A 27,345-nucleotide genomic window follows, 5' to 3' on the forward strand; every position below is an offset into this window, starting at 1 on the left:
ACGTCTTCCCATTCCGTATGCATTACACCTTGACTGATGTAATGAAGTAGGAAATAAGTGAAAAAACTTCTGAGAACACACAGGTGATATCACCGTGTTCACTTTTTCCTCTTTTACGTAGACATTCACCTTCTACAGCAAACCAAGCCTCTCAGGATTGCTGATAGCAAAAAGCCCTAGTCATACAGGCTCAGTTTCAAAGTTATGCTACTACTCAGAGAGAGAAATAAATGTATACTGTATTAAAAACAATCATCATAGCCCTTTAAATGATTGGATAGTTTAGCTTTGAATGCAATTCAACCTAACAGTGGCTTTAATGGCTTTTGACAGATTGTTCCACTGATCAAGGGACGTGTATGAAAATAACTGCCTACCAAGCCCTGATTTGATTTTAAGAAAAGAAAACTGAAGGTTAATGGTAAACAGAAGTTGATTGTTCACATTTTCACTGAAATAACTCTATCTGACCTGTTCTTAGAACCAGAGAAATAAAGGATAATGGGAATCCTATACACCTGACTTTTTACTTTAGCCTCTAATCAAGGAGACTAATCAGACCAAGATGTGTTGGCATGAAAGCAAGTATTCGACGATATGGAGGGGGAGGAGAGCAACTTTTGTGTCCAAATTCAGCACTGTAAAACCAATAGGGTATTAGAGGATGTAAACTGCAGAATAGCGTGTCCTTTTCTATCATGTGAATTGAGTGCTGGCTCCAAAGCAACGAGCAGATACAGCATAGTTTTCATGTCATGTGCCAAGGGCTCACTCCCAAACATCAGCATTTTAATGTGATCATTTTATCAGTTATCTGTTGGCTTTCATTTGACATATTATTCAGCCAATTCTGCAGCCTTACTAAGTACAATCTTTTTGCAAACGTATAAATTATCTTCTCTTGTTCAATGAATGCCTCAGGCTAAGGTGAATCGGAAAGATGAATGCAAATTAAGACACAAGCCCAGCGACATTAAAGGTGATGATTTTGAATTTGGACTGGAAAGGGAAAAGAACAATGGTGCTATTCAGGATTGCCTCTGCTCTTACAGGAGGGGTGAAGTGACAGCCAGAATCGGGCAGGTTGGGGGTCCTTAGAAACACTGAGTGCTGGCCTCTCCTCCCAAGGCCTTCATCACTACCTAACAGTACCCACCCTCTATCCCTAGATTAGCGTAGGGCTGAGCTTTTCAGTCTGCTGTGGTCTTTGCTGGGACAAGGAACCTCTCTGTGGCCTGTGCTCTGTCCGGCCCTTCCCCACAGCAGCTCACCAGCCCCGTGGGGCAGAGCGGAAGACGAGCTGCAACAACTTGAACCTCAAGAGGAAAAAGATGTTGTATGGAGGTACGCAGTCCATAGAGGTGTAGTGGGACAGAGGTGGAGGCTAAGCTTGGGAACAGTGCTTCTCATGCCTGTTCCTAACAGTGGAACAAGCACTCTTCCTAACTCTGTAACCTGGGCACAAGATGACAGTGGTCAGGCCCCAGCAATAAGCTGGGGACCAGCTGCTGGGGGCACGAGGAGGGTTAAGGACCTACCATTAACTATGGACCAGGTGGTAGCAATCAAGGGAGAGGTCAGGACCTGCACTGTACAAGTTACTGCTCGATGATTCCCACATGAGTTAAATTAATAAAGTTGTGGTCTTGTGAAGGCACATCCCTTGCATGTCTTTTCTCTTCCCCTCCTCTCATCCCACCTCCAACATCAACCAGTTTCATCTCTGCTACATTAGCCCAAATTCCACTGCGTGACACAGGGCTAAGGGAACTGCACTACGATAACTGAGAAAGGAGCAATGCCTACTGGTAACACACTACAGTACTTTAATTATCTGTTGTGATAGACTTTGGTATTAATTAATGTATTTATTTATTTTTCCCCCCCTGTTATGGCACTAGAATCCCTGAGTCTGGCTCACAGCATTAAAAGGTCTAGAATGACTTTCAAGTATGTCTTGCTAAGTAAAGCTACATCATTATCAGTGAAACTAAAAACTGCATCTGGATGACAGTAAGAAAACTGATTTGGGTATTTATTATGCTGCATGTTACCCATCCTGGACAGTTTCCAGTTGGTGACTACCCATAACATTCTTATTTACACTTTAGATAATCAGGATCTGCTGTAATGTTCAGAGTATAAGCATGATTTCTTTAAAATCTAGTGTACTGGGATTAATATTTTTTATTTACTTAACCTTTTAACAACAAGAAACAACCTACAAGATAAAATATTTTCATATGCGGAGATAAGAATAAAGCAGTATAAAAACATTTATCATTTACATGGCGTAACACAGCAGTTTTCTATCAACTACTTAAAAATGGCCTTTACCTTTCATCCCCCGCATTACATAAACAATAGAAGTTTTTCATTTTCTGCCAACATTTTCTTTCTATGAGTGTAAAACCAACTTTCTATCTCATTTTTAAAGAAAGCCCTTGCCTTGAGCATTTCATTTGTATTGGTTCCATGTTTAGTCAGTAGCTTTAGTAAAATTGATGAATATTGTCTAAAGGCAAGTGCAGACAGGCAAACAGATCTGTATCTTCTGTAATCCATTTAGCCTGACACACACGTGCAAGTGAACTATTTTACCTTAATTCTTTCATGACTGATGAAAAGTAAATGTAAGCAAAGCCATGAACTTCACCATTCTAAAAGAATCACTGAATCTAATGTTAGAAGCTAATTTATGCTCTCACCTCTTCCCTGAAACAAACTGACCTTGGTCCTTATGCATCTACAGCATTCAGACTTGGCAAACAGTTGCTATACTCAGAACATCCATTAGAGGCTGCGTTTTTCAGCTCATCCAAAATGGTAACGGGTTATTTAGTGCTGGAATACAAATGGATTGCTGAAGTATCATTGCAAAATGAACTACATTAAAATTATTTGAATAAAGAAAACTTTGAAATATTTGTCTGCTTCCAGTATATACCTCAAACACAGCAATAACTTATATTTGACCTCTCAGTTTTCTTCTACCTTTAACCATGTTCTTCTCTTGAGGTACCCTTTGGAATTACTACATGCTTCAAACAGTTTCATAAACCTTACTCATGTCTTTGCCATCAACTTCTGTGGGCTTTGGAGAGATGAAACCTCCATATACTTCTATATTTCAACTGAATTCAATCAAGTTACGCTGATTCAGATGATGTGAGACTTGAATGCAACACAGAGTGTTAATTCTCTTTAACCACTTGATTATTGGTATTTTGCCAGTGAAACTTAGGTCTTACCCATTCCAAAGGTTTTCAGTTGTCTGTCATTGCCACCATTGGCTTAACTGAGTGCTATTTGACCACACCGAGGCTAGTACTAGTTCAGCTAATTCACTAGCTTAAATGTGCAGCGTAGGCAAGACCCAGAATCATGTATTTTTAAACATTCTATTATTGCTGCAACCACTCTCCTAACACAAGAAAAAAACAGCAATACCAACAACAACAAAAAAACAGTGTTGTTTCACTACTGCTGGAAATAATTATTTGCCAATCATTTTTTAATAGCTATGCCTCCACTTCAGCTACAAACTACAGCGCTGATGTGCCTCCTCTACCCTTTTATGGCTGTCAGATTTATTTCAATACTGTGATCCCCATGGTTTCTAGCAGAGCTTAATTAAACACACAAAAAAATCATAAAGTAACATAAACAAACAAACAATCCCCTCAAACCCTGTGTTAACAGTGTTACATCATTAGCTTGTTTGAATTCATCTTTCTCATTCCCAAAGCAATATCTGTTTCTGTGAGAACTGCCTTTTTCAAAAGCAGAATTCCCACATCTTCAGCTAGCTTTTCTCTAAGTGATCTCCAAAGTAAGCAGCATTCAGTGTGGCATTAATCCAAATATATGCTGTTTGCCCACTGGTAAAGCTAGCTTTAGATAGCGCAGGAAAGAAAAAGCTATGCCCATAACAAAGGATCTCCAAAGGTCAACAAATCTGTGGCACATGAGACAACAGATAGATGTGTGGATTACAGTTATAATACAATCAAACTTAATTTAAATAATTTATTTTTCAAAGAGTCTTTGCTTTCTATACGGTGGCTAACAGCTTTAGCAGAAGTGCAGGAATACAATGAAAACACTCGATCCAGACCTTTATACTTTTGCTGGCATAGCTGTGTCAAAGGTGTTAAGAGGCATAACCTCTACTTGATATAATTGTCCTGGCAAAAGCTGGTAGGTGTGGACACAGTTTTATACCACTAAAACTGAATTTTTGCTGGCACAGCTTCTTTAGCTGCAGGGAGGTCTGGCATATGTTACACTGTCAAAAGCAGAGTTTTCAGCAGTACTCATCCACGCACAGAACACTTTGCCAACAGAGTATCCTGGTATGCTCTGGGTAAGCCTGGCCCCAGCAGTGATTTTAAACAGAAGATTAACACAGGAGACGTATTCCATTTCTTGGTGGCAATGTCAAGCTCTGAGTCTTACTGCTTTTTTTGTAGTGGTAATACAGACTGAGTGCTGTTTTACTGTAATATAATTTTCTTCTGCTTTTTATGATGAAGGAAAAGGCACACACCAGCTCAAGTAAGAATAGCAACTTAACCAAATGAAAAATCTCTCATTCAGGACATTATCCAATACAGAATTGTTATTTTTATAGCATATTATTACAAACCAGATCACAGCAGCTTCATTTCTCATAGTCTTCTGGATTTGTTCTTATGGCTAGATCATCACAGATGTTGCCATGCCCTCTATCACGCAACCTAAATCTATTTTGTCAGGGGACCTGACCCAAAATGGAAACCCATGGCTCTTTGGACAAGGTACTGGGAAACCTGGCCTCAGAGTAGAATTCACAAAAGGCAGAAACAAAGCAAAGGTTAGGAAACAAATTCTGAGTTCCAGGGAACCCACGAGATAGTGCTACATGTTGGAAATCTCCCATGTGTGGGCCTCAAAGGCCTTTCTGAGAGGTACAAATGATGGATCATGCCATTCTTCCTACAGGAAGGTAGATGTAATTATGCATCTGTTAGAGCACAAACCAGGAATAGGAGACAGCAGATTTATGCTCTTAGGCCGAAAAGGTCCAAATCCACATCTTCCAATTTCCTGGAAGCATCTAAAAGACAAACTGTAAGCTGTCTTGCCACAGCAGAGCTGTGTACCCCTCGGACTGAACCTGTGAGCACTGTCTTTCAGAGGCCTATGCCCTTGAGGGTCCAGGTAGGAAGTCCCTAGTTCGGAAAGTTTTTTAAAACCCAGCCACCAGGACAAACATTGTCAGTTGTTCTTGATAAAGCCATACAGGCATGTAAAATTGTGTGGGGATGAGACTAGCAAGCAAGCCTAGCTTGCCCAAAACCCAGACAATGAGGATGCACCTTAGGTCTAATAATGGACATGTCAGATCTTCTACACACAGAATGTAACGCCATTTTGTATATGAAGGGTTTAGTACTTGGGAGTGCTTCACACCTTGAGATGACAGGTGCCATGAGAGGCTGACTTACTGTCAGCATCATGCTCGTGATCTCCAAAACCCATTTCTGACAAAATACAAAAAGTACCATACAATTGCCATGATGAAAAACAGCAAAAAAGGCTTAGTATCTATGCCAGGATGCTCCTTCACAAGTTCCTCAGTTTTGCAAAGCTCTGACAAGGAGCCATTCCATAAAGGACTTTCTCCACCATTTCCTCTACCTCTGCCTACATTACTGGATAAAGATGTTACCATATTGTGTGCACAGCTCTATCCGGACACACCTAGCAGGCTCCCTCCAAGCTGGCCTCTCGTTAGGATGCCCAGATCATGGATTCTGCTTCGTCACAGGTGTGAGTTATGCTTTCTGTTGTTCAAACTGCTGAGCCAGAGGCAGTTCTAGGCACTCATGCAAGCTAAAATGTAGATGACTGGGGAACTTGTGGAAACACAACTATCCATGGGTTACAGGATCAATGGGGATTTGAATGAAGAGGAAAGAACAGAGGCTGGTGTTCTGGACTTCACATATTAAAAGCCAACTCTTTCTGTAGTTTTGGTGCCTGGTCAGTTTTGTTGTGAGACAGTAACTAAGGGACTGTGTGGAGAGCAGTAAAATCTGCACTAACACACAAACCAACACATAACTTAGGAATCATAAAGATTAAAAGATTTATGCTAACTAAAAACTTACTCCAAATGATGAGCATTAATAATTCTAGGCTGGAAGGTCACCTGATATTCTACCTACTGAACAAGATTTTGTAGGTGAGCTATTACTTCCTCAAGATCATATGGCAGAGGCATATTACATTCATCATTTGTCCAGAAGGGGTGGCATTCCGGTTTCTGGTCTTCTGGCAAGCTCTCTGCTGCTTCTGACTGGCACCTGGAATGAAAAGTAAGCAGAAGAACTACTTAAGTAAAGTTACACCAAGAAACCATACCAAGAAATCAAACACTCAGCAAGGATACATTTGTGCATTAACTTACAGAGAGGAACGAAAATAAAAAACCACATCATCTGACCAAATGCATTGTTCAGTTATAGTGAGGTTGACTTCTGTTGTAGGCTTTGTATTTTCTGTAGGGATTTCTCAAAAGCCAATCACAGAGAAAACTCAGTTAGTGTACCTTTATACGGTAAATTATTTTTTCATTATCTCAGCTGTTATTTAAAGTATGTGATTAAACCATTATCAGATTTAAATGTTTGCCGGTTTCCAACATCTTACTAGATTATTGAGAAAGATTAAACTGAATTTACTGCATTAAGGTCAGGGGGGATAGATTAAACAATATTAAAGAAGCCGGACTAGCTTTGTAGATTCTGGAGATTTACAAGTGTATCAACCTGCTTAGCTCTGAAAAAGGCAATATAAAACGAGAAAATTCTATAAAGATAAATGGAAATGGAGGTTAATAACAACTTCCAATGATGAATAGGTGGGCAAAACTTCAATAAAATTAAATTAAGAGGTTAGTGTATGTTAGTCCCCTGAGAAAATGTTTAAATTACAGTGTTTTTTATTAAATGGATTATTCATCAATACTACTGAAGTCTAATTATAATATTCAACTGAACTGCAGCCTGCAGAGGAAAGTTTTCTAAGTGGCAACCATCACATCCCTTAAGATTAGGCTCTAATATCATGTGTTGCAACAAAAAAATTGTCACACTCCAATGAGGATTTCTCCCCCTCTTTTTTCACATCCCCTCAAACAATTTGCATGTTGATGATTAATTAGTTAATGTTTGGAGTGGGACAAGACAAAGAAAAATGCCACACGTTATAATTTCAGTATATACTGCAGGTCAATGCAGTTCTTCAAGGATACAGGAAGCAAATCCCAGAAATAAGCTTCTACCTCTTTTAAGACATTTTCAATAATGTCTATACTTTATGTTTCTATACAATTGAGTTGTTATGATGATTTAAAAGTTCTTTTAAACATATATATGTGGCTTTCATCCCTGTAAAATGAACTTTAAAAGTACTGACACCTGTAACTTCCTTGCCTACATCACTGGCCTTCTGGAAGAGACTGTTTCCAAGTGAAAGATGTCTCTTGGGAATTATTAATGGCAGTGTAATACCCCTGAGAAAACATACTTCAGCTTTACACCCATGTTGGTGTGTGGTTAATTGCCGCACCAGCATCCTGGGCACTCAATCCATCGTACATTACACTGCAAGGACAGTATTAACACATAACATTCCAATATATCTTCGGCTCTCCACATCAGCCCCTGATAATAGCATCTGTTAACATGCACTAAGTACTATTATGTAGCACATCACTTCATAAATAATAAGATTAGCCGACCTCAGGGCCCTGGGAAGAGTAATGTGTTTAAATGTTCTCATTATTTATTTAAAACAAGAATTAAAGGAACAGAAGCTACTTCTGACAATCCTCTTAGCATAAATATTAAACTGTTTGCATTGATAAGCTGCACTGTACAGAATAACAGAGGATTTGTTTTGCAGGCTGCTTTATAATAGTTGTTAGAGCAAATGCAGTTTAGTGTATGAGTTCTGAGAGGTACTTAACTGATTGTGCCATCATGTTCTGGAGACATTTTCCAAATTATATAAAGGAACAGGAGAAAATTAATATGCAGGGAAAGCTGAAACTAATTACAGCATAACTCTATAAGGCTTTTAAAATCTTGCTTTATTTTCTGTCTTGGCACAAAATAATACGCTCAATTTGCTGGGTAGTATAAGATACTCCAGTCTAAGCATTTCAATCTAAGAGTGGATAAATTAACCATGTACAGATTATTGCAGATGACAAATCAAGAAGCTCAGCTGGTAAATACTGCAGGCATATTATGTGGTCTGCAAAACTCAATTTATAATAATTAACATTCTCTCTCTCACTCATTTGCTATTAACAAAAGAATTTTCATTGAGAGGAAAAACACCACCTTCACCATTTAAGGCCTCTCTTTTTTTTCCCCCCCTTTTTCCTTTTTACCTTTAACGTCTCTTTTTTCCCCTCACTCTCTTTCACAGACTGCTTGGCCAGCTTTTCCCTCACCTTTGGGTTCTGGGCATTTGTCACTGTAAATGTGTCTGAAGTCACTAACGATGCTGTGAGTGGGCAGCCCATGAGCAGCTCTTCAAGCCACTACTTTTTCTTCTCTGGTTTTCTTACAGAGCCATCTTCAAAAGGCCACCCCACAGCTATGTGTGTGCCCTAACTCTCAGCGACCACACGCTCGGGAAGCGTTAGCCATATATTCCAGGTGAGGGATTACAGGGATGGAAGCGGTAGCCATATATTCCAGGTGAGGGATTACAGGGATGGAAGTGTGTCAGGTCCTTGGACTTCCTGTGCAAGTCTGATGACAAACGTATCAGTATGCTGCGAAAGTGCAAAAAAGGGGAACAGTGCCTTAATACTCCAAATTCTGCAATCCCACAGCTCCTCTATCTTTCTCTAAAGCATTTCTAAGGTTTTGCTTTACATCACTAGCACGAATAGCAGTGAATGTGACATTTTTGCATTTTGTGAGTCACCTGCTCTGACCAAAATCGCAGTCCCTGTGCAGGATCCACTGACATTAAAGTCACCTCAGGTTGCTCATGTTCAGAGGTACAGGGCTGGCGTCTAAGCAGTCAGTGCTTCACCTGCCTGGCTGTCACGCAGTCCTCCTGAACTACACCCACGAGCTTGAATGCACTCACCCAGATACGTGCTGACCCTCTGACTCGGAGTTAGCATGCAAGAACAGTCCTTTCCAGATGGATATATTTTACTATTGTTCTTAATAAATTTCTGCACAATTGTGGGAGAACTTGCTCCTACAGTGCTCTTTAATTTGTAGCAGAGTTGAAGACCTGGAGATTCTGTAAAAGGATAGCAAAATTTTCAGCTGAAGCCGAGCGATCAAAGGCACTTGAAAATTGCAGTTATTTAAAATCACTGCTAACTCGGGTTAGCAATGATAACTCAGAACAGCCAGAATTCCTGTCTTTTCCCAGATACAAAGGAATAGATGAGGGTCCATGTGAGAAACACTGCAGTCATCAAAGTATGGTGGTAGTGGGAAAGTAACAAGATTTATAATATTATTTGTTAATTAAAAACTGTTATTTGAGTTGTTACTGAAGTCAAGCCTCCAAAAGAAAGTAAATTTAATGCCTGTATATTTTATGTACAAAATGTGTTAAGAGTGGAAATGCCACATGCTCTGAGATGTGGAAGAAAAGATGCCAAATAAAGAGGAGTAGGGAACAACTGCCATGACATATTTCTGAGCAATTTAGCTCTAACACCTCGATAATACAAGTTTACCAACATATCAGAAAAGCATGATTTGTATGTCTAGAGGTGTGCAGAATGCACAGAACTCCTTGGCCCCTGCTTTCTTGCTAAACCAATCAAAACCTGTGCCAGTTCCAATGCAAAAAGCCCATTTTGATGGAACAACAGGCTACTGTTGCTGTGCAGTTTCTCTCCCACGTAATCTTCACAGGCTTTTGATTCCCTTTTTGTTCATGTTTGTCAAATGGACTTTGCTCGTTCACATTTACCAACAGCAGAATATTAACATAAGTCATGACAGGCGTTGGTGTGACAAGGTCTGACTCCTTCCCTTGGAAGGTGGCTACTTTCCCCGAGGCAGGTGTACGCTCACTGGCACAGACAGTTGCCTGGTTATGGTCCCTCGGGCCGCACTGACACTTTGATGATCAGGGTGTCAGCTACATTAGAGGACACTGATCACGATACTAAAATTAACCAAGCTAGCTAAAGTGTGTGTTAATTACGAGTATGCAAGCAGTCAATAAAAGGTTAATGCAAAAGTCAAAAGATAAATTTATTTCACTATTGCATCACTCTACTGACTAAATGACTAACATTATGCTTTGTTTTTAATCAATAGATTTTACAGTAATGCGTGAGCCATTGATTTGAAAAACAGACTTCTTTCTAAGGGCTAAGTTTTGCAACTATTTAGTATCAAGTATCAATATACTTAAAACACTCTTTCCTCAGAGCAGATACTTTTTTGCTCCAATGGCAGGAACAGGAATGCATACAAGCCAGAAGGAGCCTTTGGGTTCTGCTGATGCCTGTGATTAACACAAATAAGAATTATTATCTAGGATCCTGGATTCCACTGCACTGTTTGTCAGCTCCACAGAAGTGTAGTCAAATCAGATCAATAGGGGTCAATTTGTGGCTCAGACTGCAAAGGCACGTTAAGAGTGAAGAGATGATCTGCACGGTCCCGTCTCCTCGATGGTACTGATTTAGCTGCAAGGCAGAGCATGGGGAACTTCACAAGGTCCTTCACATCAAGGAATGCAGGCCTGGCCACCTTCCCCATCTACGTATGGTCAGAAAGGGAGGAGGAGATATGTGCTCTCTATGTACAAAAGTACCCATTTTCCCCTACATGCTTATTCCAGCATTCCTGACGTTATGTTTTATATGGGAGTTATTTCTCCCTCCAATCTTGCTAGAGTAAAGGTGTTACTGAGCTGTTATGCAGAAATTCAGAATATTTTTTAAAGCAATGGCCCAGGTACAAACAGGTCGTGGATCACCCTACTGAGACGAATGCATTCATTAATCCCACACTGACACTGGCTAAAATGATATGACATTGCTAACATGGATGTTGCTCAGAGTAAGGCATAGTTTCTTTAGACTGCATCTTCCATTTTTAAGATTCACAATGACTTTGCAAACTTGGATCTGCTCAAACATGGGTTATTGCCATTCCAACACAGAGCTCTTCTGTGTGAACACAAATCCTAATAGTAAGGTGCACGGTACATAGACTTTTGCTTGCAAATTTGGATTTTTACTTCTTCTTCCTTTCCTTACCCAAGGAATTTTTATGCAAATTATGTGTAGTTGCTCTAATCTCAATATTAAGATTATCCTATGTCATTGCAAGCTCATATTCTTAGTTGCTAAAGCACATGCAAGAGAAAACTGCACTCTCAGCTACCTGACTTCTTATGCAAAGAACAGAGAAAATATGAGATTAGATACATGAGAACAACTACCCAAATGTGTTAACCTTGATTTTTTTTTTTCTAAATAGTGCATCTCATTCACAGGTATGACAAATTCACTTCTGCTGCTGAATGCATCACAATTAAATCCTGTAAGCACTTAAGTCAAAGTTGAAACTTCCAGGCATTTCAGGAAGACCAACGCTACAATCCAAATCCTTTCTTAGAAACTACTCACAACAGACATGAGCTAGTAAGGTTAATAATAAAAAATGTTATTTTTTAAAAGAAACTGTGCAAAAATTCAACAGGCTGAATACAGTTTCTCAAAGTATAATCTCAAAGTATAATTTAGAAAAGCATACTTTTTTTTTTTTGACACACAACAGTTATGAAATTACTGGCATTATAATTCAGCTAACAAAATATGCTATCACAAGATGTGATGTCCTGTAACTTCTAAGTTGCCACGGAGAAAAAAAACAAAAACAAAAACAAAACTGGTTTTCAAACTGCATTGCTCAAAAGAACAGAGAAACTCTGAAGTAAACCCTCAAATTGATGCTGTAAATACATATTCTCCTTCACCTTTGGACATGGATAGGATATTGAGATAAAGTCTCTAAAAAGGATTGAAAAAGTCACCCCTGTTATTGAAGAACCGAACTTTCATTTATCTTCATAAAAAATTAAAAGGTGTAAGGACAAATGTCACTGCTGATAAAATGGAATGGGATGGGGGGGAGAAATGTGAAAAGCAGCTGCTTTCCACGTGGATGCCCATTACAGTATTAGCAATTTCAGAAATTACAATATGCCTTAGTATTTTTTTTCTACTCCAGGCACCTCCCTGGTCACAGAAGCTGGCGACAAGTGCAAATTTCTAACCACTAATTAAGGTTTAAGGCCATCAGGTAGCCTGTTGAGAACACTTTTTACACCTAGCTCTATTTGTCAGCACGTCCGTTACATGCCAGTAGTGATGAACGGGGAATTTGGACAGCTGACCAGTGAGAGGGCTGACCTCTGACACCAGTTGCAGGAGACGGGCACTGCAAGCCTGCATTGCTCCTACCTGACCCCCCCCGGAACAATACGGGGGTCAAACGCCAGGGGTGATTCTATCTGTCATATACGAAGAAACCCAGCTGGAGCTTTGGGGCACCCAGTGTTGGATTCCAGAGCTCTGCTGCACCAGGCTGAGAGCAACTGCAGAAATGTCGGGGTTTCACAGATGGGTAAGGTAGCTTGCCTGGCCATTCAGGAGAACAGACACATGAACAAAAAGCAAACAAAGAACAACCCTGAAAACAAACACAGCTGAAGAAATGGCAGCTCTTCCATCAGGGGCAAAATGCACGCAGCCATTATGGCACCGGCACCTTTCTTCTGCACAGATCCAGCCTGGATCAACTGTATCAGAGGAGACCACTGCTGTGCTCTCCCAGGAGTACTTTTTTATGGAGATCTGACCCAAAACATGAGATTTACATTTCAGTTGTTCCATGCTTGTCGTACTGTGGCTCTGCACAACTAAAACCTTTTAAGGTTTACTGTCTTTTAAGAACAAATAAAATGACATCAACATTTGACTTTGCAAAGCTGATTTCAGAAGTACTGGTCCCAAACAGGCAGTGAAATGAAGTGGCCAGATGGAAAGAGCACTGAGCTTTCTCTTTTGAACATCTAATCCCCAGTGTATACCCAAATAGTCTGTCCCGCTCACATTAGCCACTGCTGATGCTCTTTCATGTGCTGTAACTAGAGTGAGCCCAGCCAGATGTAATGGCTGAGAACAGGAATTGCATTTGCAGAAGGGACAGAATTGACAACATGAGTTAGTGTCCAGATATGGAAAAGAGAACACCAGATTTAGGAAGGGATGGAGGCAGTATTACTTAAATTTTAATCCTTGGAAAAACTTAGGATCAGCTGCACAAATACTCAAGTACAAACATGATGGCACGTTACAAGGTTGATCCTGCCCTCTTTCAAAAGCTGATAGTGATTTGCATCACTAATGCACTTGGTCCTTAGTACAGAACCAAATTTTACAGTCAAGAGCATACAAGAGCTTTATGCCGCAAAAGTCACTAATTTCACTGCAATGAGGACTCTGCTGAAATATCCTGAGGCATCATTGGTGACCTGGTAGGACAGGCTGAAATCTGTCAGCATTACCCTTGTGTGTACTTCTGCAAAGTGAATCTACAGCAGAATCCATCTTTCAGCCTGGAGAGAGTGTTTTCCTGTTCCACAGAGAGGTGGGAGAAAGAGGAATGAACCTGACGCTAAAGAGGCTTAAGTGACAGTGAAGTGAACTTGAAAATGCCAGTGTTTCTATTTCTACTCAAATTGTAATTCACCTAAATATGAGAAAAACACAACCTATTAGTACCCTTTGAATGTTGAAGTATCAGCAACCAAAGCACTGGTGGACTCCAACTGCATCTCCACTGTGGGCAAATCAATAAAGAGAAATCTACCCAAAAGATACTTCTGATGAGATTATCAGACACCTTCCTCATCATGTCCACCAACTGTACCCTACCAAAGGGGAATTCCTAGGATATGGCACTGCAGGAACAGCAGAGCCAACCAGTACAGTGCTGGCTTAGGGTGAGCAATAAAAACTTGACTTCCCCAGACAGAACCTTTCCTTTTCTTTGTGGCCTCAGTCCCACAGACCTAGAAACTGTCCATGAGACAATCAGAGTGTCTCCTATTCCCACCAGAGAATAGCTGTGTGGGGCAGTCTCCATTCCGTGTTTGTTTGATTTTTTAATTAAGAAACATCACTACTCTCTATAAAGTGTAGGGGGTTGGGAAATTCCCCAGAGAAACTCTGAATAAACACAGCATTTGCTGAAAGATGAGGTTTAATCCATTTTAACCTATAGGTCTTCAAATTGTTCTCTTTCAGCCCCGTTTCTCAGATGCTTTTGTTTCGTATTTTTAGAATAATATGTACAGAAGCAACGTACCCTGACTGCACGAGGAGCATGTTTGTGCATATTTATGTACACACACCTTCATACCAATACTTGCAAATAATCCCATCAGTCCAAAAGAGACAGCATTTAGGGGGAAATTTTCAAGAGCACAGACATGGATTTAGTTATAAACTTTTCATTATCAGCAACGGGATTTGGGTTATTCCCTCTGTGCTGAGAATATTTGGCTTTGACTTCAAACAACATAGAAATATATCAGCCTCAATATAATTTATATTCTCTCAAAAGGAACCTAAAATGCTCTAAGCCTTTGCTGAGGTGTCTGATGTTCCCTCCGTTACACTGTATGATCGGCTGTTTTATTTCACTTGTGATCGTCGCTTTCCTATGATTTTTTCAGACAAAGAAACAAAATGTCTGCTGTACACTGAGTATAAACACAGCTGACTTGTTTTCCCCAATGTATTGATTTTATGCACTTTTAAAATAACTATTTTCATTCTGTTTGCATAATCAGCTGGGGCATTGTTCCTCTACATTTGCAGAAACACAGATGGAATTGCTGATCTGGAGCCTTTGGAGAGGTTTTACACTATTCTCCAGAATCTAAGCTTCTATTAAAATAAGGTTTCTAACACTTCTGGTTGTGAAGATAGTCTGGACAATGTAAATCGATGCATGGTTATCATGTTGAGTCCACAGCCAGACAGACAGACACAATAGCACTGAGGGAGCTGTGAACTTCCCCCACTTACTTTATTGGGTGTTTACTTAGGGCCAGATGCTCCCCTCCATTGTGCAGAATGGCGTTAAGTGACTGAGAAAGAGAGAGGAAAAGGAAATGGAAATAAAAATCAACAAAGAGGAGAAAAGGAAATCTCAACAGACTGCTTCCCAGGGGGTTACAGATGCCCTCCCTTGCCAGTATTAGACTGCTGGAACATTTGGGGCTGAGCCATGCATATGGCACATTTTTCTAAAGACACCATATTTTCCAAATGAATGCCACGCAAAAAGTTAATGATGCTTCCAGCATCGTTTACAGTCTCACTTTATCTTTTGCACTCCTTTTATGTGGAGGTCATACAGCCAAGGAGAAATGTAAACGTAGCATGCTTTCAGAGGACACTGCAGGAGGATGGGCTGCCATTTAATGTCCTACTAAAAAACTACTGTATGACAAATCCCTATTTGTTACAGGTGCAAAGTAAAATCAAAAGCAGCAGGACTGAATGCAAGCAAAAGTAACCATATTACTTGATACTTAAATAAGGCTGGATAGAAACGGGCTGTATCTTTTCAGCATCAATCCCATGTAATCCTTCCAGCTCTAAGTGCTTCCTGTGACACTCTGCAAGCTCCTACCAGCACCCATCCTCAAAATCCCATCTCTTCCATTAGGGCCAAGGGAAGGGTAACAGATAAGGGGCACTACCTGGGAGCAAAAGGGAACAGCAGACCTTAGATATTCCTAGTAACTACTGTGGCAAAAGGACTCTGCACATGGTTTGACACCAAACAGTTCATCGCTGATATGAGGTTATTAGGGAGAGTGACACCAAATGGACATCCTGCCCCAGGACCCGTGGTGCCCACCTGCTCTCAGCCTTGCTAACATGCAGCTCTCACTAGCTTTGGTGCATTTCAGGGAATTTCCGTGTTTCGTTAACCAAAAGGAAACTACAATAGACAGATAGCAAGCACCATATGGGAAAGCCTAACCATGACAAGAGTAACTCCCTATTTCCAGAGAGAAGTGAAGAACTATAACTTGTGATAGAAATACGCACGTGTACATACATACATCTCTACATATACATGCATACACACATGCACACATATATAAGAAGAGCTTACACCACATTTTCACATCTTCTTCCTACCATGAGACATGGCTTTGAACTCCTACATGGCTTAGGGAACAAAATGAAAAGAATTGCTTACTGTACAACAGAACTACACTGCCTTCCCATGTAATGCACCATGGTTGTAGTCTGCAACAAGGATGTTTATAACATACGTTGGAACCAATATGATAAGAGCAATGTGATCCTATGGACTAAAGCACAGTTTCCTTCAGGTCAACACGAGGCAGAAGCAGAAGGGAAGAAATAGCAGGGAAATGAGAGAACAGATACAAGAAAGGCAGAGAATCTCAAAAATATCAAGTTTTGGAATTAAAAAAAAAGCCTCGAGTAACTAATCACATTTGAATCACTGCAGAATTTCTCCATGATTGCTGCTTTATTCAGTGATATATTATGGATAAATCACTACAAAACATACCACTAAGAAAATTCCAGTATTGGCAGGAAAATAGGCTTGATAGCCCAGGAAATGCTACAGTACATCCAGACATGAATAAAAATCATATGGTGACAATGAAGAATAAAAGGAGTCTGCTAGAGAAATCTCATCCAAAATTGGCAACTTCCACTGAAATCAGTGCAAATGATCAGTAACCAGTGATCATACAGGGGAATGACAGTAGCTGCTTATTGTATATTATAGTAAGTGAGAGAGACCGTTGTATATTATAATAAGTGAGAGAGACAAGATGCAGAAAAAATAATACCCATCTCAGCTGAGAGTCTCATTACCACTGTAACTTGCTGATGGCTTCATTCTTAGTGGAATGCCAAAGAGCTTGGGAGCATTTAGGATGCTTCTCCTTAGAGTATATTATGAGGTATGTGACAAGTCTATATATTCTTGGTCTACACCTCACATCTATTCAAACTAGGCATTATTTCCATGAGTACTTGAAAAAAAAAAAGTGCAGGATCTTGTTCTATAACATCCTATCAGTAGATCTCAATTCTCTCAACATTGTGAAGATTTTTTCACCCAAGTGAGTACAACTTAGTATCAAAATGCTAATAGCAGGTAAAACCTAAAATGTCTATTACAACAAATGCATACAGCTCTTCATATTATTTTTCTATGGTGTAAAGAATCTTTCTGATCACCATATCAATGATTTTAAGACACAGACTCAGACTTTACACCTTTTGGTGGTGCCAGCTCACTTGTTTTATACGTTATGATAATATAGTTCTGACTGAGCTTTCTTTCACTGCTGATGTTTTTGATGCTTTGTTCTCTTTCTAGGATGGAAAATAACAAATAATGCTGAGTTCTCTTCTTACTCTTGAATTCTTCTGATGTCTACCTTCAGAACTCTTCTAACATCCAATTTATGTCATTCTATTTCTTTCTTATGCCGTGAGTTCCAAACGAAAGAAGGTAACACAATATCATAAGATCTACAGACGATTAAAATGGCCTTTGGAGCAAACTTCAGAGTTATTCTTACAACTACCTTGCCTGAACAGAAACTAAAAAAAATTGCTTTTCAATAGATAATGCAACTACTCTTGAAATTCTCTCTGGATGAAGTTATTGCCATAGGGAACACTCTAATGATAATAAAGTATATGGTGCCAGTGTCATAAGAGCAGTTCGGATGTGTTATATTGTGGATATTTGCAAGGCACAATTCAAACTCATCCTTAAATGGTTGTGTTCTTTCTCTTGATTAATCCTTCATTATAAAATATTTACAAAACCTAAAATTTGTTAATGAGCAAAGCTGACATCTGCTGTGCCAACTGACCTGCAATGCTACTCTCACGTTATTCCGTCATGTAATTCCTCTTAATATATCAAAGCAGAACTCCAAAGACTGCTTGCATTAAATGATTAAGGACCTGATTCAATCTTCTATCAGGACTGAGCAAAATGCATAGTCACATATTTAAATTTCACTTAGCTCAGTGGAACTTACAAATAAATTTCAAGTTCAGCATAAGTTTAAAAGCTTCACTGTGCAGGATCCCTAGAGATGATCACAACATCACTGCTCAATGCGCAGCCTCATATACATACATGATTAACTGCAACATGTCTTAGGAACTTGAGGACCATCCCATCCCTGCCCTGGTCCCTACCCATGCATTTCATCTCTCGTCACTGTACTGCACTGCCCTGTTCTCTGTAAATCACTACGCAATGGGCATGCATCTTCCATGTGTTATTTGAAGTAAGGCAGGTCTATGATAATGTACTAGCAGTACTTTTCAGAGATTTCTGCCAAGTAATCTGCGTAGTAGCCACATTCTCACGTTTGAATTATGTGGGTAATGGCATAATTTTTTGAGCCTCAGGAAAGAGAAGTCTTCTGTTCGGTGCCATAAGCTGTCCATCCATCTGTGCTTTGCGTGGATTCATGGGAAACAAAGATACACATAATGAAGTGTCCAGGTCATTACTCTCACAGGAGACCTACTGTTTTGTCTTCCTTTGTTCTATGCCTGCTAGAGAACAGTTATTTGAACTTCCTGAGAAATAGATGCTCTTGGCCTTCCCCATTCTATTTTGTCTATGAATGTTGTTTTTCAGACTCCATTTTCCCTACTTTATTGCTTGCCATCTGAGCTACATTAGCCCTTCCTTCCAATGAAATGCTGACAAAATCTTCCCTTCTACCTCCCTGAGCATGCAACAGACCTAATATTCCTCCTATTCGGTTTGTTGTTTCAAATAATATTTTGATTGTATTGATCTGAACTGCAAAGTATATATTCATCTTCTTCTTTGCTGAAATGCTGTTACTCTATCCTGTTTTAATGACATGGAACAAATGTAAACTTTGGGGGATACGGCCATAGCTACACCATCCCCGTCTTTTTGGTGCAAACAGGAGACGTCCTTTCTTCTTGTTTCCTTTCCTAAGTCCTCCTGAGTTGTTGTTAATTTGTAGTTTGTATTTCTCAAATACATAATGGCTCTACAGGGAAATTTCACATGCTCTCCTGTTTATTGTGAGAGCATCTAGGGATGATAAAAAAAAATCGTTAGCAAGAGGAAAAGCCCATTTTCTTAGACCTTTGCTTTCAGAGCTTGTCCTTTCCACTTTCATGTTAGCTTTTCTAGCTTTTCACTGCTATTGAGCTTGCACAACACTGCTGCTTTCTTTTAGTTTCTCCTTGAAAACATCTAAAAGCAATCCTTTCATACACATCCTGCCCAAACAGTGACAGGCCTGGGTTAGCTACTTGCTTTTAGAAGATATCAATTTGATCTCCATTTTCCAAGCCTTAATGACTTTACCAGGCTTGGTTTACTTATCCTGGCTTGTCTGTCTAGCCAGAGTGAAACACTGGTGAAATCATCCTGTAACCGCAGGCTCTTCAGAAGTCCTTGAGACCTGCCCCAGGCCCTTCTTCCCCAATTCGCACCCCTTCTGACAAGACACAACATTACTGTTCATTTACCTTTGTCTCATAATTTTAATCAGGTACCAAACTTCAAGGTATATTTGCGATCTGACTGGAAGGATAGAATACCTTCAAGAAAGCAACTTTGCCTTATGGAAATTTGGAGGGGGGTGTCAAAAAAATCTTGTTTTCCAGTCTACTTTTCATATTTTTCATTCAGAAACAATGAAGTATTTTATTCTAGGAATCAAGTAATCTTGTGACAATGTAAAAAGCCCTCTTCTTGGAGGAAGTCAGCTATCTTGCGCCAGGATGCTTTTAGCAGAGTTTAGACCATTTTTTTTTTTCCTCAACTTGCTTCAGAACAGAAATAAAAAAGAACATTCACCTTTGCATGTAGCTAGGCCTCTCAGCCATGTTAATGTCTGGCACTAAGTCGTGTAATTAACTTGTAACAGACTGAAGAACCCTGTGTGCCCATGTTGATTTTAAACAGAACCCTGGAAATTATAAATCCTGTTAGATTATAGATTATTTTTATTTATTATTATATAGATTATTTAAATTATAAAGCCTCATGCTACTATCATGACAGAGGATGTGAGTTACCCAGGTATTTACAGGCCCTGTAGCATATCACTAGGCAGTAGAAAAGCTGGTTCAGGGTTTGTTTGACAGATAATATGAAGATAAAAAACATGTCAACAAATATGTTTGTCTGGAAAACAAATCTTGTTGGCGAAACCTTTCAAGATGGCAAGCTCATCTACCAGGAGAAACTATGGAGAAATAGTGTGAGTTGATTTACTCCAGCTAGTGAATGAGCTTTTTTTTTTTTTTCCAAGCAGCATCGAACATCAACAGAACATAGACTACGTGAAGTAAGTAATGGCTAACAATTAACATGATGATAAACATAAATGGGGGATCATTACTGAGTGGCGACCCTCATAAGGGATTCCTCCAGACTGACACGATGGCCAGTATTAGTCACGTTCTAATCGGTATTTGGAAAGTAAATGTGAATGATCCGCTACAAGATAATTTTTGCAGGTAGCACAGAGACTGATAGAATGGTACAAAATACGAAGAGAGGATTTAGTGCTGCCAAGTCATTTAGTGATCAAGACCAAACGTTGTTTAGAACTATACACAAATATAGGGAGAAGGATGATGGAAAACTGATGAGACAGTGCTCAAAACCACTGCACCTGAAAACAACATAGATATCCCAGACAACTCAAAATGAATTCCTAGTATAGTACCTACTCCTTCTGCATTTCACTAGGTAGACTAATATGATAGTAAAAGGGAATAGCTTTCTTTCCTGCTTTTTAGAAGTACGTTGAAGACAGCATAGAAAAGAGACTGTGGAGATCGGTGGAAAATTTGTGATTAACACCATTTGCTTTACTTATCAGATTTAAAACTGATAGATTGAAGGAAAATACATTGTATGAGAGAGCTCTCTACTGTAGCAGAGGAAGCCAGAGTTTGAAATAGAGCCCGGAGAAATTCAGAATAGACTGTTTTTTACAACAAAGTCAATCACACACTGGGACAAACTATTAAAGAAACAGACTTCATTTCTGACATCTTCAAATCAAGAAAAGATTCCTACCTGGAAACCATGCAGTTACACAGCTAGCACAAGGATAAAAAACTAAAATTTAGGAACTTGCTATAGAAGTCAAAACAGCTGACATAAAAATCTTTAATACAATGGTGTTCAAATTTTTACACATCCATTCTTTAATGAGCTTACTTTGAGTTAGACTTGCAATACACCTTGCTGTAAAATTATACATTCCAATTTCCAGCAAGATCAGAGAAGACTTCTATTGTCAAAGTCCCAAAAGTATCAGCTTAGCCTTTGAACCCAATACCACTACAGGGAGAAAAAAAACTGATGTGGGGAATAAAAACCTTTAAAAGCATCGATGTTCTCAGTTCTCTTACACCTGTTTTAGACAAGTCTAACTTTTTAATAAAATAACTTTTTTTTTTTTTAAACTGAAAGGAGAATTGGACAAAAGGTACATATGCACATATATTTAACTATAATTACAAATTTCCATGTAATTTCTCAAATGTATTCCAGATAAGAAAACAATCCCACTGCATGCTTCACTTCATTTACATTGTTTCTCTTAAAGCATCCTGGAATGACCATAACGTACAAGGTCAAACTGAATCAAAGGACATCATCTGCTTGTTCAAAATGTGATTATGGAAGGAAAAAGCAGCTGTATTACAAGTCATCTTTCCAGCTCTCGCAAACAAACTATTAATGGAGAAAGTCAGTCCTTTACAGTGCATTACAGGACCAAGGTCATCTGGGAAACGGTAAGGCCTCACTGGATACCCACAAGACCAGAAGAACAACTCGATTAGTCCCAATAACCTCCTGCCCTTGCTAAGGGACTGATGGAAAGACAAGTTTTTCAGCAGACTGCTAATTTGCTGTTCACACTTTTTGGATGAACAGATCTGCAAGTTACAGTGTCTGAGATTCATTTGCAGCACTGCGTTTGAATTTCTGTACAGTTTTCATTACTGTGTTCATTATTGTCCACTGGAATTACCACAAGCATTATAATCATGTCGATAATCTCAACTTTAAATACAAAGACTGTCTAAACTCAAACTTTACGTCAAGACTCATATCTGCTAAAGAAGAACATATTTTTTCCATAGTAACTTTGAATTGTCTTGTAGCTCTTGACTGCCATAAATCAGGGGATAGGAACACATCACCAGGAAGTAAGCTACCTTGGAAATAACCTGTAACAACGTGCCAGACACTTTAAAGCTCTCTCTTTAGAGTACCAATAGACTAAAACCAAGCTTTCAGTATATGCATCTGTGTGTTTCCCTGTTCAGAGTCCTCCTTCGTGTTCCCAAAAGAGCAAGAGGTTCGACCTATTCAAACATAACCAGCTCACTATAAAAAACAAATTATATATATAATATTAAATGTGAAAGAACCCTGTGTGGTTTCCTTCCGTGTCGTCACCATGTTTGAGTAATCAGCCGCATTAAGATCCTGCAGAACCCTTCATGCCTCAACCAGGGGTTCCATTTATCTTCCACTCTAAAGGAATCTAATAAAACACGGTGATATGGAAAAAGGAAAGAAAAAATCTCCAGGTTGTAACCATCTCTTCCACACACAACTATTTGGTTTCAGATCTTCCCTTCCATCAGATTACCTTCTCTCTTAATTTGGCAATAACAGACCACACACCTTTAAATCTGAATCCAACCCTACAATGGATGCAATAGGTAAAAAAAAAAAACAGGACAGAAAGCTCAAGGAAATATAGATTGCAGGTGTGTAGAAATGTAATTCTGTGATGAAACGAATTTAAAACACTTCCTTCAAAGCTCAGAAAGTGCTCTGTCACTTAATGGCTCTTCATCCACTCCTTCATTGATGACAACTGGTTTGAGGAAAGAAGCAAGTGTTTTTAATCAGTGCTCTTTTTCTGGTCATTCCTAGACAGGAACCTGGCACAAATAACAGAACCCTCTCCATTTTTCTACTAGAATAAGTTATGACAAATGTAACTTTAAGACATTTTTGTCACTAATCTTTAGTAATATCTCACTACCTAGGAGTCTCTAGATCTCTCTGTCCTCTAGAGATTTAATGCTACAAGGTGCTGAACAGTCACTTCTTGGTGACATCGATGGGAGCTGATGGCTCTCAGCAGCTCATTGCATCAGGCAGTAGGGATTGCTCACGAAAAGAACGCCAGCCATACCTGAAAGATGTTGAGCAAGGTCCCAGCAGCTCAGTCACAGGCTGGCATGCACCCAAAACTGGACAACAAATTGATGAAGACAAAGTATGCTTTGCATTTTAAAGCTATGTATATTTTAAATCATTTATATTGTTTTCACTTTTCCATGATCTATTCTGAGAGAACGAGCATGGTAATACCGAACTATAAAGAACGTTTACAACAACCACCTATTCATCTTAAAATTCAAATATAAAATATTTCTGAGAATTTTTCACATTATAGTATTTTAAATGTATGAATTTCCATTTAATATTTGGCATTATACCAGATATTTGCATTACATGAGTCTTGTTTCCTCATTAAAAAATCAACTTGGAAGTGCATTCTACAGCCTGTAGATAAATAAAGACGCATGGCACAAGTCTCGTACCACTTCTACACTGTCTTAAGCTGATTTAGCTTCAACCTTTTATATCAGTTTTACACTAGCATAATTGAGTTGACTTCAGTGGTTATTCTTATTTACACCTAAATAAGGAATCAAGCCCACAGTGTTTCTTTTCATGACTCAAATACATTATGCAAGGATCCAATAAAACCACATAGGCTGTATTTTCAATTCTCTGTGTGTTTTTATGTATATACAGGTACACAGGACACACACATACTTTAAACAGTTATGAAAGTGACAAGAATGGATGCCATTTCTTTTTTTCCTTTTTCTTTTTTTTCTTTTTTCCTCCCTTAAAAGGACATTTGGACTGCTTAATGCAGGCACACCAGGGTACAGCATGATCTCTACTTGTAAGAAATTTCAATTAGTTATTCTTTGCTTTCAGGTACTGTAGCCACTAAAGCAATTTAACTTTAATTCCATCTGACTTCAATTGTGTTCAAATTATAGTAAAAAGGAAGAAGACAACAAGCTGTAAATATGAAAAGAGACAGAAAATCATTGAGAATCATGCCTTTATGAATATTTGATGAAGAAAGGTTAGATCTACTGCTGGTAAATTACAAGAAATTATGTCCGTCATGTGACTCTGTCAGCAAAGGTTAATACAAATGGGTTTGGATTTAGTTGAGATGACAACGAGGATTAAAAAAGATTTGTTCTGTCCTCACTGCAATTAGTTTTTCTCCTATTATTATTGTAACGGAGTTTATCGTCAGGATTAGAGTAACAGAACTACTGCTCAATGAAATCATTTTGTTTTTCATAATACTGTGGCAGTTTTGCAATAAATTTTTCATCTCTACTAATCTAGCTCTTTATTGTGCGTTTGCTGAAGTAAGAATACAATTGTTAACCCATTTCTTGCCGCAGTGTGGCTCATTTTGACCGACTACAACAAAGCTCCCATGCTGCCCCACCACTGTTCCCCACGACGGCATCAAGGGAGGAGCTGCTATTTGGTGGGACGTCAGGGGAGCCCCGTGGACAAAACTAGTCACGGTCTCATCTGCAGTAACAGCTCTTCCATGCCTGTGGTGGTGGAAAATGGGAATATCTCGAAGTTACCGTACGTGAACATGCACTGATAAAAGGATGGGGTCTTGAAAAATCACACCCTTCCTCTCACATTATCACTGCTTCAGAACACAAGCTGAAGTAGATTTACAACTTGAAAATATTTTCCGTAGTAGGAATTTATATATAAAACTAATATCGGTGTGACTACGCAAAAGAAATCAGAAGCTTATGTGAAGTTAGGTTTTCTACAAAACGCATTTTAAGTTTTAACTTCTAGGTTCAAACATCACTTCTGCTGTTGTGCTGACAAATGGCTTTATATGGATAATTTTGCTATCCTGGAGTCCATGTTTTCTTTCCCCACTTTTGAGTATAAACATTCACTCTTAAAAATATGTTTGAAGAGCAGCAGAATTTTAATCCATGCTTAAATTGATGCTTTTTATTCTCATACCAAGATGTGTAATCTCATCTGATAAATACGTAAGATAAAACTCCAGAAGCACACAGTATGCTATAGCAGGGATACACAGATTTGATGAATTGCTAGAAAGTATTAAGAGCGACTGGCAAGTGACTAATTGAAATTGGCATGCACAGCACAATCTGATGGCAAGCAGTCAGACTTCGGTGGTGTCCACTGAGAGTTCTGCAGTTACATATCCTTCTTCCACACTTAAAGCCACGTGAAAGAAGGAAATTTAACACATCATGAAGCTTGCTAGATTATCAGAACATCTAATCAATACCATTGACAATAATTCTGTCTAAAAGCATTGGGGCAACCCTAAGTAATATAAGGAAAGAGACATTCAGGACCTTTGCCAATACATTACCTTTGACCCAGTGTTTCCACTGCATGCCCAAGAGGCAACTTGGTTTCCTTTCCTGAGCTCTTCCACCTAACTGCTTTCCAGCTGCCTACTTTAATAAAATGCACCCTTCACAGTAGCTTTGACCCAGCTTAAAAGAAAAAAAAAAGGTAAAAACCCACCCCCAAAACCCCACTAGTGCCACAGCCTCTGAGGCATGAGAAGCAATGCTTTGGGTCATACAGCTGCTACCCTGCTGCAGCCATCTTATCAGTTGCATAGATTGGACTTGTGTAAATCTCAGCACCATGCTCAACGTTGCGGGACTCAGTGGGATACAAATGGCTTCTTCATGTACCAGGCGTGCTCAGAGAGCCTCGAGTTACCTGCGGAGCAACTTTCCCGCTATCTGACATACACCTGGTAGTCCTGAAAGACATCATGACAAATTTCCACTCGCCAGATTTAACGCTCTAAAAAGCACCCAGATTTCATTGCTCAGGTTGAAGTTAACTCTGAAAGACAGAAGACAGGGATGCATATGTCTCGAAATACCTCGGGTAGCATTAGGGAAATGAAGTGCAATGGAAAAAACATTAAACTCATAGTATATGCAACATATCAAGTGTGACTGTTGTTCCCATGTACTGGTAATGGCCATCTATCTTAAAAACCTAAATAAATAAAAAAATCAACCTATTCTGAAAAGAAACACCCCAAAGCACAAATGCACTACACAGGAGTCATGGATCAGTATACAAACTTTTAAACATGTGGCTGCTATACAATCCAGGAAGGAGTACAACAAGGAGAGTCACAGCTATTAGCTAAAATACACACATATCCCTAGAAGAAGACTCACGTGTCACAGGGCAGGCAGAATGATTTCGTCATGTTACCACTGACTTGATTGTGTGTTTAGCCATGAGGCCAGGCAGCCTGTGAGAGTAATTCTTCAGTGCACCATCGCAAGGCAATCCATGGAGCACAGGTTATTTTAAGGACATGACCCATATTCCACATCCAGTCACTGAATTTTGTAAGCTTTGAACAAATATGTGAATATTGCTTTATGATTTCCCAAACTGTCAGTTTTTCAGACAACCAGCTCAGTCCTCGGAGACACAGTCCTTTAAGTTAAAGAATATGCTTCTTAGAGTGGTATCAAAGTAAAAAAGAAAATCTGAGGCCTTCAGCTTTAAAGACAACATAATGAGATCAGAGATTCTGCTTGCAAAGAAATTAACTTATGGCTAATTAATTAATGAGAGTAGAGTAACCTTAAGTAGTAGGCATATTGCCATGAACAGGACAGTATAACCAAGAGGTAGGAAATACCACACAGCTTGCAAGGGGCTAGAGCACAGCAACCTGGAATTGAAATTTGAGCTTGATACTGCTTGCAGATTTGATCCCAAATTTTTGGAACGACCAAGTCAGTCATATCTGCTATAGAGTCTCTGAAAAAAACCCCTCAAGTCCCCTTATGCACCCTGTAATAATGTAGATAATGGATTTAATTAATTGTTGGTGGAAAAAAAAAGTTACTGCTTAAGACTCGTAATAAATTTTTGCTTGTTTTTATAGGAATTACCAGAAATAAAAAAATCTGCTAGGCCCTATGAGCCCCAAAGGTCCTCAGCTGCAATCTTAATTTGCCCCATTTTATGTCAGCTACACCTTTTGCCTATT

General features: G+C 39.2%; 1 protein-coding gene across 7 annotated transcripts in view; it reads right to left on the reverse strand.

Annotated features, from left to right (window-relative positions):
- Positions 1-2,994: 2,994 nt before the first annotated feature.
- The window catches only part of FTO (FTO alpha-ketoglutarate dependent dioxygenase), a 243,600-nt gene continuing 219,249 nt past the window's right edge, over positions 2,995-27,345 (reverse strand). For 6 of the 7 annotated variants that reach the window (XM_048075341.2, XM_048075340.2, XM_048075345.2 and 3 more), the window contains one exon: positions 2,995-6,350. In XM_048075341.2, coding sequence (XP_047931298.1) covers positions 6,209-6,350 — 142 coding nt within the window. In that variant the 3' untranslated portion in view covers positions 2,995-6,208. The remainder of the gene's footprint in view (positions 6,351-27,345) is intronic. The other variant, XM_067004525.1, reaches the window with a different exon arrangement.

The sequence above is a fragment of the Anser cygnoides genome, chromosome 12 (genome assembly GCF_040182565.1).
Source record: "Anser cygnoides isolate HZ-2024a breed goose chromosome 12, Taihu_goose_T2T_genome, whole genome shotgun sequence".
Classification (NCBI taxonomy): Eukaryota; Metazoa; Chordata; class Aves; order Anseriformes; family Anatidae; genus Anser; species Anser cygnoides.